This window comes from Curcuma longa, chromosome 21, assembly GCF_044706935.1.
Source record: "Curcuma longa cultivar G26 ecotype Majalengka, Jawa Barat chromosome 21, ITB_CL_G26_1.1, whole genome shotgun sequence".
NCBI lineage: Eukaryota > Viridiplantae > Streptophyta > Magnoliopsida > Zingiberales > Zingiberaceae > Curcuma > Curcuma longa.
In genome coordinates this window covers 5,499,215-5,512,520 of record NC_133881.1, presented here as the reverse complement: position 1 = coordinate 5,512,520, position 13,306 = coordinate 5,499,215, and the positions used below count along the sequence as shown (strand labels likewise).

General features: G+C 33.2%; 1 protein-coding gene across 1 annotated transcript; it reads right to left on the bottom strand.

The window, feature by feature from the left end:
- Window positions 1-7,158: 7,158 nt before the first annotated feature.
- LOC141815422 (transcription termination factor MTERF8, chloroplastic-like) lies at window positions 7,159-8,661 on the bottom strand. The gene has a single exon (XM_074703371.1). It carries the CDS (start codon window positions 8,659-8,661, stop codon window positions 7,471-7,473), a length of 1,191 nt encoding a protein of 396 aa, XP_074559472.1. The 3' UTR covers window positions 7,159-7,470.
- Window positions 8,662-13,306: the final 4,645 nt, after the last annotated feature.

Genomic DNA, 13,306 nt, shown 5'->3' with positions numbered 1-13,306 from the left:
AGTATCCATCTTAAATCCAAGGGTCCACTCCGAGTTCATTATCTCCACTATGAATTCCTTTTCGGGTATCTTCAGGAGGCTGAGAAACTTCTTACAACTCGTTCTTACAAAAACATAATCAATAAGACATACAAAAGCAAATGAAGGTAAAATAAACTTTACGTATGAGATCGTCGCTTTGGAAGCTTGCTTGTTGCTTTGAATAACCTCTTGATGGTAGGAAATGCAGCAACACTTCGCATGTATCCCTTCAAGAATTGGTCACACCTATTTACCTCAAAACCCTCCTTTAAAGGTTGTTCTTCGAGTTAATTTCCGTCAATCAATCGATTGGTCTTACTCACCAATTGATTGTCACGTTAAATCCGACTAGTTAAACCTACAGAACGATTATTTTTCCTAGCCAATCGATTGCACCTATCGATTCAGAAGGATTCTGTTCACTACTATAGTATTCTAATCGATTGATGGAACTCACCAATCGATTAGCTATAGTAACAAAAGTACTATAGCATAAACTAAATCCTAAAGTATTGTAGCAAGCCCTAACTACTATAGGAGACACTATTTTTTGGGATTTAGGATTTGTAGTGAAACCTAGCTACTATAGCAACCCTAGTTACTATAGGTTCATCTGTCGATTGATATGCCCTATCAATCGACTAATTCTCCTATTTCAACTTTAACAAGTAGAATTTTCATCTTATTTGGTATCTAGTTGACCTCAACCTACTAAGATTTTATGTTGCCTAGTATCCGATCAACCTTGACCTGCTTGAACTTTATCGTTGCTTGACATCCGGTTAACCTTGACCTACCAGGACTTCTATCATCACCAAGTATCCAGTCCTCCATGACCTACTTAGACTTTCTATCTCGTGCCAAGTGTTCGATCCTCCATGATCCACTTAGACTTACTTTCTCATGTCAACTCCCTATTGAATTTCTGACCACCAAATGTCCGATCAACCGTGACTCACCTGAACGTTCCTCTTGTCAACTTCTCGTTGGATTTACGATCACCAAGTGTCATGTCAACCTTCATCCAATTTGACTTTCCTCTTGCAAACTTCATGTTGGACTTCTGATCATTAAGTATTCGATCAACTTCGATCCACTTGGACTTTCCTCATCCATTAAGTATCTGGTTAACCGTGACCTACTTGACTCCTCTTTACTATTAAGTATCTGGTCAACCTTGACCTACTTGACTTCCAATAAATATATTGATCAAATATCGAAATCCAAACTCGAATCAACTCAAACTTGATCAAACCGGTCAACCTTGACCTTAGATCGATTGCACCAACATGGTGAACCCCCAAATATCGAGAATAGAACTTATTCCAGCTCCAGTCATATTTATATCAAGAATTTGACTATGTCTTATAAGACAAAATAATATTCAAATCAAAAAACAATAACAACACAACAAATAACAATTTAGAAGAAATAACATATAATAAAATCAAGAACATAAGTACAACAACATTAATTTATAACAACAAAATTGATCATTCTAATTTGAATTTATAAAAATTGTCAATGATAATTGATACTACAATCTCTACTCTAAATTTATGAATATCTTTTTGAGTGAATTACATATTAATGTTGTACAACAGATATATAATATATTGCATAATGAAAAAGTCAGTCATTCCTGTAACATTACAAAATTTAAAAAGTAAATAAAATATATTCACATTATAACATTGAAATTTACTAATAATGTAGTAAATTAATTTACGATAATATTTGTTGAGGACAATCAACTTTAGTAAAAGTCCATTGGTCTAAAGGGTCATAATCTTATGATCCATCCTGCATTTCCTTTAGTTTATTGCTGGGAAACATTTTCAATCTAGATACTTGTAAGCATCGGATGGACAAAAATAATTTATAAAAACGTATAGTAATGTAAGATTGTGCTAGAATATAGATTAAAGAAGTAATACTAACCAACTCGGTAAAATATTGATCATGCCTAAAGTTGTAGGACAACCAATTAAAATGGTAGAAAGTTTGTGTCAATGTCCATGACCATTAAATGATAATATGTATGATTCATATTTATAGGTATAAAATATATATAACTTCTCAATCAATTAGATTTGTTTTGATAATTTTGTATAAAGTTGATTCTCATAAGTGTTCGTATGATGACTACAAGATTCAAGATATAATAGTAAATTAGTGTAATAATATCACAAATATAATAAAAAGTTATAATATGAAGTGAAATTTTTATCGTGAATTTGGTTGAGCAATATATAAATTTATTATATGACCTACTAGACAAGGACGCTTCCCTGAAGAGTAATCAAATAAATTAAAAAATAAGATGACTCTTGATGTGACCTTTTAATGTCATTAGTTATTCAAATATTGTACGCATGCGTTGTGGAAATTTTAAACCTTGATTGTTTTAAAAAAAATATTCTACCTCTTATCACTAAATCATGTCCAAAGGGCCGCTAAGGAGGTGGTATACTACAACCTCCATAGCATGGTTTAGCATGATTGTTTATTGTACCATGCATTGATGTTCCAAAAATCTACTCATAAAATGAGTGTTGAGGTGAAGCTAAAATTCTACCAGCATAGTGTTGTTTAACTTGCACATACGAGAATAAAGGTCAAAGGGTGCTCAAATTTTTTAGCAAGGCCTCTACTTAAGTCAACTACGAATCATAGTGAAAAGGTGGACAAAAGTGCATAAAACTAGAGAGAGAGACACTACTAGTAAAAGTCTAACATATCTTGGTATTTATAGATATAGATTTAGAAAAATCTATGGAGATGGTGACCACGATCATTGAGAATTAAGGATCATTCGACCATTTAATCATTAATTTCAACCGTCACCATTAATCTCAGTCGTCAAGTTATTAATATCAATTCAATGACCATTAATTCTAATTGCCTCACTAATGTCAATCACTCCAATATTAAGAGCTATTCACAATAGAAATGATGATTATTAGCTACTTATGCTTGTGGCCAACGGAGGGGAAAGCTCATGGAGTTTTGGAGTAGAGCTTGGGGAGTTTGGAGTGCTCAGATGCAAGATCTTGGGGAGCTTGGAGTGCTCAGAGGGAAGAGCTCAAAGTACTCGGAGCGAAGAGTTTAGAGAGATCGGAGTAGAGAGTTTGGGGAGCTTAGAGTACTTGGAGGGAAGAGCTGGAGTACTCAGAGGGAAGAGTTTGAAGAGCTTGGAGTTGAGAGTTTGGGGAGTAGGGCCCCCTTCAAGTCGAGTTGAGATATATGAGACTCAATTAGGGTATTCAAATTAGTATGATGCTAATGGTGACCTCTATGAGTAACTAGGATGAGTTGTAATGGGTTGTTAAAGAGGTCGACCATGAAAGAGAATGTATCTCTAATGGAGGTGAATAAAATCGAGTTGGAGAGGTTGTCCACCTAAACACTTCCCTAATAGTGGAGTCAAAAGGGAATACGCCCGATTTGGAGAGGTTGATAAGAACTTTCCTAATAGCAAAATTGAAAGGGAACAAGACCAAGTTGGAGAGGAATGTTGCCAAAGTTAGAAGGGAGGAAGGCTAAGTTAGAGGGGTCGGCCATCAAAGAAACCCCTGTTAGTGGAGTAGGAAGGGAATAAGGCCAAGCTAGAGAGGTCGGTTGTTGAAGGGAGAACTCTAAGATCTAGAGAGACGGTTCAAATGTCAACCCCAGAAATAGACAAAACATTGATGTTAAGGAAGAGCTCAATCTCAAGACCTTAGACTTCTAAAGTTTGGGAGAGACTTAGTGAAAGTCAACCCCAAACCTTTAGACAAACCGTTAAAGCTAAGAGGGAGTTTAATCCCAAGACCTTGCGCAAATCTCTTAGGTCTAACTCAATCTTGAGACTTTGAGTGGATCCTCGAGGTCTAGAAGAAATTAAGAAATTGTCTGAAGGGTTAACCTTATAGCCTTTTGACGATCGACTGAGACTAAGAAGGCTTGATTCCAAAACTTTGGTCAATCCTAGAATCTTTGAGATCTGGGCTAAAGGAGTGTTAGAACTTTGAGGTCAATCCTAGTCATCCAAAATTTGCCAAACCACTAAGGCTAAAGGAGAATTCAATCCTAGGACTTTGAGCAGACCTTTGTAATTTAGGCCAACACTAATCCAAAGTCAACTCCAAAATCTTTAATCAACTCACTAAGGCTAAAAGAGAGTCCATTCTGTGGCGGTAGATCTTGGAACCTCAGTGATCCAGGAGAGATAGGAAATTTTCTTTCAATCGAAAAAATTGTATAGCATATATGGCCAACACTAATTCCAAACTTCAGTCGCACCATCTCCATCGGGTCATATCAAGCTCATCTACTTTTCAACCTTGCTATAATAGATAAGTGAGAATTATTTTAAAGTCTTTACATATCAAATTTAAATTAATTTTTTTTACTTCATTAATATTCTTTTTTTCACATAAAGAGTACGAAGATATTAACATCACATTATTTATGGTTGTCATAAATTTCTACTTAACAATTGCATACCCTCTATTCTCTATCAGGAATGAGAGTAATTTAAATATTTAATTATATTTTGTTCGACATAAAAATTTATTAATTCAATTTCTTTAAAAATGTGAAGAAAAAAAAATGTAACCTTCTTTTCTCTCTTAATGAATTTACCAAGGATGCAGTTATTACATAAATTACCCTTTTTCCTCCTCGGCAAAAAAAAACTTTATAATAAAATTTTAAAATTTGATTTATGATCACCATGACTCTTGATTTCACCAACTACAACTAATCATGAAATTACAATAATAAACGACTGACTACATGATCAAATCGCAAAATCACGACCAAGCAACAAAATCACAATTAGGCGACAACCAGTGATAAATTGCCCTCTTTTAATTTGCACTTTCTTCAATGTCAAAATGTTGTCAATTGATAAAATTAATAATTTATAGTTGATAAAGAGAAAATCACTACTTTAATCTGCTCATCTTCTTTTATTATTATCATCATTTTATCTTTTACATTCATATTTATATTGCTTCAAATCTAACAATTAATTGTCTAAAAAACTTGTAGCGCAAGTTCCAACTTCGATACTTACACCCTACTTTCTCCGAATTTACCTCATTTTGCAATTTAACCTTTGAAAACATATTATTTTTTTTCAAAGGATCTAGCTTCCTAAATATAAAAACAATTATGAAAAAACCGACCTTATAAATCCAAAGTAACTGTATAATATCTCATTTATGCCAATAAACTATTATATTAAAAAATATAAAAATTATTATATATTTTAAAATAATTTTAATTGAATTAAAATTAATAAACCCTTCTAAAAAAGTCAGCTAGGAAAGATAAAATATCATAAAAATTTTTAAAAATAATGCAACCCAAGTTAATCCATATTGAGCATTCACATATTTTTTTTAGTGCCAAATATCTAACCCTCAGGCAGGCTAACCATGAGATGGCTGATTCGGTTCCACAGAAGTTATCCATTGACTATATGAGTAAATCAAGAAATGCTCAACGGACAACTCAGCAATCTAGTATTTAAATAATCGCTTATTGAAAGAAATTCATCTAATAATTCATCGTAATTAAGACTCAATCCTTAGATATCTGCACAGACACCCTACCATAGTACTGTAACTCAAGGCTCTCTATTCACTTTAACAAAAGGTGGAATCCGCCGTCCCAGCGGCCCCACACGATCGGTCTCATGATCATTTGTGAAAAGATAAATCGAGAAGCTTCAGTTGGTCACGACGGATGGGAGCATTGTCTCGGCTTCGTCGAGATTCGACTCTTGTCCATTTTAACAACTATACTCCATTGTAATCAACTCAACTATGTTCCAAGGGCCATGGTTCCCTATTCACTTACTTAGATCATATAGTGTTATTCTGAATGTTATCATTATTGATTGTATTTGGTTCAGGTCACTGTCTAATACTGTCGATCCTTAATTTTAGGGGATCAAATTTGAATCCTATTTTTTTTAAAAAATAAAAAATAATAAAAACACTCAAGATAACAAATTATCCTGCATTTTTTTATTTGTTGGAAATTGATTTGCTTCACTTATGAGCACAAGCAAAACTGAGAATGAACATCAGCAAGTTGAGCCACTTCCATACATTGAATGCACTACTGCCACTTTGCTACTATTTTTGATGGTTCAAAGTGCAAAGTTTGACTAACAAATGACCTGGCTGGATGATCTATAACTAACAGAGAACAAGAAGTTCACCTAGCTTGTTTTTTTAAGTTGACATCAAATATCCAATTTATGCCAACTAATTTTGAAGTGACTGATCAGATCCTACAAAAAAAATTTTATTGAGCACCAAGTAAATCAAAAAGCTCTCACAGTGACCTATCCAAATAGTATATTTTCTTTGGCCCACTACCCACTCAAGGAATATCACTCTTGCAGTACACCGCAATTGAACCTTGAATCCGAAATTCCTAAGAAAGTTCACCTTGTGATCTATATAGAAGGGGATAGATTTGCCTTGTGTTGCTCTTGGAAAATTATGCAACGCAAGTCACAACCTTGCCGTTAGTTACTAAAATAATGCGGCTGTAAAGTTCGATGATCCACATTTAATGAAGAAAGAAAGGAGTTGAAGAAGGAAAGCACAAAAGCAGTCCTTCACTATTATCCTTCATTATTATCCACAGGTTAAAGATTGCATCTATTTACTATTTTAATTCTTTACTCAACTCCTAAGAGAATAATCTGCTCATTTCCAGTTCTTTGAGACTTATCATTGTTGCCACTTATTGGAGGGACCAAGACTTATGGTTCTGGAGCAACGAAAAGCTTCTCTAACCCACTTCTTCTTTCTTAAACTTGTTCGTTCCTATTTGATTCTCAGCCATCCAAAGTTTTCATAGGTCCCATGGGTTTCAAAGTGGCCTTTCATGTTTCTAGAATTGCAAGTCACAAACTCACAATTAATGTAGTGTTTTAAATGATTACAGCTATTCAGTATCAAACATGTAATACCATTTCAATCGACAAAATTCAAGTGATCAATCATTTCATCAGTGTGGCAGTGGTTCCTCTCTCATTTATAAAAAATATGTTAGGAGACATGATTTGACAACCGTGCAACATTCCATGAGACCTATGGACGAGTAACTACTAAAACAAGAAGATGTTGCTGAATGTTCATAAAGGAAGAATGTCTCTTGTAGTAGAGTTTGCATGAATACAAGAATAACAATTGTCTAACATAGCAAGCAACGAATCTGTAAGCCTTTAGCTCGATTGACACACAAAATCAAGATTATGATCCTGTGATTTCTTCTTATCTTCTTGCATATTGACATGCAATAACAAGATTATGATTCTGTGAATCTTCGCATATTCATGCTTGTTAGCATAAATATTAGGTTTAGAGTTTACAAAGGAGAAGCCATACAATGAAAAATGGTAATATGAACGATAACTTGCAGGGGAAAAAATGACTTACCTCATTGAAGTCTAGAATCGGCAGCATTTGTGTGTTTTAAGCTTGCGTAGAGTTCACTCAGATCTGGATACCTGTCCTTATAGAGGATAATGTACTTCTCTACGAATTTGGCCTCGGAAACCATCATGTATGTTGTCACTTTGTAATCACTTTCACAGTGCCCCCTAGACTTCAAGGTTGCCAAGATCCGATGTCTCGGAATCAACCTTCTCTCCAAGCTCATTATCAATAGTATTGGACGTATAGCAATGTAAGAAGAAGCATATCCAGCCTCATTTATCAAGAACTCCATTTTTCTCTGCAAAGTCGTCGAAGACCCTTCCGGGAAGGCAGGACATTTCTGGAATGCCACAACAAAATCGTCCTCTGACCACCCAAAGCTCCGGAACAATTCCATTTGCATCTTGAACTTCTCTGGACTGACCCTGGAGAGTGCAAGCAGAGTGCAATGGAACATCTCCGATGTTCGTGGCACTCCCAAGTCCTCAACGCGACTAATCAAGGACTTCAAGAAATCAGCATTCTGTGCCACCATCAGTGGGGAGTTCCGCAAGATAAAAGCGAGCTTTTGGCCGACCACGCCATATTCCCGAAGCAACTCAAGGTTGGGCTGGATCTTCTTCTCGATGCTGTACGCAAGAAACCCTTGGTTTCTCTTGAACAACTTCACCAGCGCATCCTTGGACCTGAGAAGGCCTTGCCAAAATTCGATCTTAGATACAGTGAGTTCGTGTTTCATTGTGACGGTGAAGGAATTCGACCGGACGAGGTTGACGATATCAGATGGGGAGAGACCCAGATCTTCGAAAGCTCGGAACTTTGGAACAAGTGTCTTCTCTACGTCCAAAAGAAGACATTTGGGGGAGTAATGTAGGAGCTTTTTTACTGATGCGTCATCGAAACCGTAACTCTTGAGGAAAGCAAGAACGGAGTCGGGCTGCTGCCGGGACTGAATGCCCTTAAGAAGCTTCGAGGCCTTGGCAGCCTTCTCCTGGGCGAAGCCACATGAGTCGACGAGGTACTGGGCCATGAACATGTGCTTCCCAGTGGTGGATGCGGCGGCAACAGCAGCTGCGGTGGCCGAGGCTGAGTAAGGTAAGACGGCAAAGAGCAGGGCAGCATCGTGGGGGCGAAGCGAACGAGCTGAAGACACGGTTTTGCAGAAGAAGGAGAAGTAATGTAGCCTCTTCATCGTCTCTCCTCCGGAGATTTCGATTTGTCCTTCCCCAAAACCCTAGCGCGTTTATATTGTTCCGGGACTTTTTTTTTTCCCTTCAAATTTTGTCATTTGTCCTCAGAATTTGATAATTTACTTTTACAGTCTAGTTAAATTCGTCAGACAAAAAACAAGTTAGTGAAAGCTACATTTCACCTCTCAAATTTCACATATATTTTCAAAAATACCTATAGATTTTTAGGGATGTTTAATTTTTAAAAATAAAAAAAATGAATTGTATTTATTAATTTAATAAATTATTTTATTTAAATAATTTATTTTAATAAAATATATATAAATTTATTTTAAATTTTAAAAAATAAAATTAACAAATTATATTTATTAATTTAATAAATTATTTTATTAAAATAAAATTAATGAATTATATTTATTAATTTAATCAATTGTTTTATTAAAATGATTACTTTAATAAATTATTTTATTAAAATATATAAATTTATTTTAAATTTTAAAAAAATAAAATTAATGAATTATTTTATTAAAACAATTATTTTGATGAATTATTTTGTTAAAATATATAAATTTATTTTAAATTTTTAAAAATTATATTTATTTTTTATATACTATCAATTTATTATCATCATTAATATTATTAATTTAATTTAATTTATTCTAAAATAAATTGAATCAAAGGTAATATATAGTAAATATTAAACTAGTTATGTTTTATTTTCTTCAAATAAATAAGTTGAACCAAACAATATTAGATTATGTTTTATACCTCATAGTTTTGATTATGTAATTACCTGATAATTATGTAATAAAAATTATATATGATAACTTGTATCAAATGCACCCTCATTGAAATGCCCATAGTAGTTTTGAAGTACATCATTTTATACCTCAATCACTAACGCTACTAAATTACTTAACGAAATAATAATGTGATACTTTTCGTCTATAATAAAATAAAGTTATGTGAAACTAGACACTTTCAATCTCTTTCAATTGCCTTCCGGGCTAAATTGAATGATGATTCGAAATCAACAATCCATCTATTCAGAATCATTTGAAATATCAGTTTAATACTTGATAAAACCTCGCCTCTTTACTTTAAAAACCATTTGAAATATCAGTTTAATAATACTTGAAATATTATTACGATTCAACGATTTGATTCATGATTCACGACAATTTAATTTTTTTTTATTTTTTAAAAGATATTTAAATTTTTATAAATGTATAAAATAAAAATTAAAAAATTATGTATTTATTTATATTGTCTATCTATTTACTTAGGATACAAATTAAAATTACATAGTTCTTCAAATTTTTTTATCAAAATTTTTTGTTTGGTTCTTTGAAAATTATATTTCTATTTTCGTCTAGTAATATTTGAATTTAAAAAAAAAATCAAGTCATTTATGTAAATGTACATGAAATATCATTAATATTTATACAAAATCAATGTTATCATTAATCAAGAACATCAAAAATAATATGACATATCTCGAATTCATGATTTAGTTGCAACGTACTACCGAGGTATATGATTTCTCTCTAGTGACTGATAGGTGAGAGAAAGTTGATTGACATTTTTCGATTTACTCGGATGGCTGATCGATGGAAAATTTTCATAAAACAAGATTGGCTATTTTAAAATTAATCGATGTAAATTGAATACCTAATATCAACTTTAAAAAACATCAAAAACAAAATAACTAATGAAAAAATAAAGAACTGAAACACCTTACTTATTAAAAAAAAGACAAACAAAGTAAAAAATAAAATAAGAATAACTAATGAATGAATTGAGGAATGAAAGTTCTCAATCGAAAATCCAATAGTAACTATGCGTTAGGGAGTGTAAATCTACAGAGGGGACAAGTATTACTTCGTGTCAGCCACATCCTTAAGCACTCATTGTGAAATATATGGCGGCACGATGTCTCTAAAACATGAGTCATTATGTTAAAATCGTCAAGACAGATTGAGCATACGCCAGGTTCTTCTACAATCTTCATTTGGAGCCCCTCCACTGCAGCTGTAGGTGTCGGCACGGGCCCTCTGATGGGCTCGACGCCGTCAAAGAAACGAAGGTGGTCGGTAGAAATGAAAGGAGCCGTAGGGGGAACCTCAATCACGGAGAAGAACTCCATCACAGATAATTCCATGATTGGAAAACGATCGAGCACCGCCCTGGTGTATCTACGGAAAGCTAGCACAAAAAGAGCGAGGTCGATGATGTGCACATGATTTGCTGCTACATGGGAGAGCATCCGCCACGTCTCCTCGTCCCAAGTGGCCTCATGGATGATGTTATGGTAGGGTTGTTCAATAGTGAAATGAGCATGCTCAACATCGTGTGTGGAAGAAGAAATCGTTCGAACGCAAAACTTCAAGATCAATTGGGGTGGGTATGTGTCCTGGGAACGTCGTGTCACCACTTTCACCTCCATGTTAAGAACATAGCCGTTTCCAGTGGCTTCCCACCTAGGAACCTCCATCGACATAGCATCGTCGGCTGCATTGGTCATCAAGGCCAAAGACTCCATCAAGAAGAGGAGAGAGATGGCAAGGGTATACGAAAGAAAAGTTAGAGGGATTGTTTATATAGAGTTCTACGGATGAAATGAAATCTGTTTAATAAATTTTGATATGTTAATTAGTTCCTAATAATTCTCTAGTAAATTTTTTTAATTGTAAAGAAATTATTCTCCCGCCCATGTTGTTACTAAATTCTCTAATCAATTTAATAATTACACTTTTAAAAAATATTTATTCTCGTTTATTTTTATCGGTAAACTCCATAAATCTTATAAATGCCTAATATTTAATTATTTATTGTTTATAATTATTTTAGATTTTAATTAGTGCTTTCAATTTAAATTAAATCCGTTGAGTTCATCCGTCCTAATTTTTTCATCACATGGATGTTTAAAAACCACTAAAATATTATAGCCGTACACCATAGGGGCTTAATTAGATAGACCTTTATGATGCAGGAGAGATGAGAGCTTAATTAAAAAAAAAAAAAAGTACCAAAAATATACAGCATACAGGGACGACAAAAATCCAAACTTCAACTTCACCATCTCCATTCCGCCATCTACTTTTTAACCTTCACCACTTAATTGATAATTAAGTGGGAATTATTTTTACTTTATTTATGGTTGTCATAAATGTGGTCTACTTATATATATACCAAGTATACCCTCTAATAAACTCTATCAGGAATGCCAGTAATTTAAATATTTAATTCTATTTAAATTTCTTTTAAAATGTGAACAAAAATCGATGAATTTACCAAAGATTCAATTATTTCTCGTTGAGGTCGGTGTGTAAATTATGCTCCATACTTATTTATCATAAAAGGCAATTATTTAATGAAATACCATTTTCCTCATTTGGCAAAAGAAATAACATCACCAATGGCAAGCAAGGTGACTTCAACTGATTGTAAAATTACAACCACGTACATCCGTAGCAAATTTCAATCTCCAAACATAAAATGGCAACCTCCTGACCTTAAAATCATGGCCAAACGATCGACTAAATCACCACATAGCAACGCAATCATAGGTACGTTACAACCAATGGTAAATTACCCTTCTTAATTTGCACCTTCTTCGATATCAAAATGCTATCAATTGATACTAATAGGGATACAACTAAATGTGCATTAATTATTAAAGTTCTCATAAAGAGTCTTGTCAACTTTAGTACTAGTCTCAATAATGACTGTGAGTTTCTATTTCATTTTCAATATTATATCAAAGTCCATAATACCCCGTTGAAATTAGATTTGTTTAGACCAATCAATATAATTCAACCCATTGAACTTAATCATTCTATTCACCAAAGTAAACAATTTATTGAAAGCAACAAACATTTACACAAACTCACATATTAATACTTCAAGTAAATTTAATGGATTCAACCCAAGACCAACTTTAGTAATGTATCTAAGTTCACTTTTGGGTGATACTTAAATGCATAACCATAATGACAATAATGCTACCTGAACATATTTTAATGAGCTAACAACCATACTTAAAATAACATGCATGTTATCTTTGGATATACAAGCATTTACTACATTTGTTAATAAATCCTTTACTATCATTAATTATAAGAAGCAATGATACACCTTGAGTGATCTATATATGCTTTATAATAATGAATTTTAATTAATTTAAAATATATCATTCATATTGCTTCATATACAATCATGTAATTTTGGAATTATAAATTTCACAGAGTTGATCACTTTGATGATCAACGAACTCCAAATTCATAATATATAATTCTAAATCATACATATCAACAAAATTCTAAAACAAATCAATTTAACAATAACATTCATAATTTGGATCATTAGTAATGAAAAATCATAAGATCCACAACTTGACTTTGATACCAAAGGTTAGAAAAACCATGATTGTCGTTATCACTACAGCATATGTACCAGGTTGTTGAATATAATGACTTTCACAATATGATCGAATGCCTAAAATTAAGAAATTAAAGAATGCATACCTGGATCCATAATGTAGTAGATTCTTGATATACATAACTTTCTTCGATTTTTCTCTCCTCTCTAAATTTTCTTTTTCCTTGTATCTTTGATGATGACAAATACAACATTTATATAACTTTT

Excerpts from the sequence above, each read along its gene's own strand:
- LOC141815422 (XM_074703371.1), bottom strand. The coding sequence starts at position 8,661 with ATGAAGAGGCTACATTACTTCTCCTTCTTCTGCAAAACCGTGTCTTCA.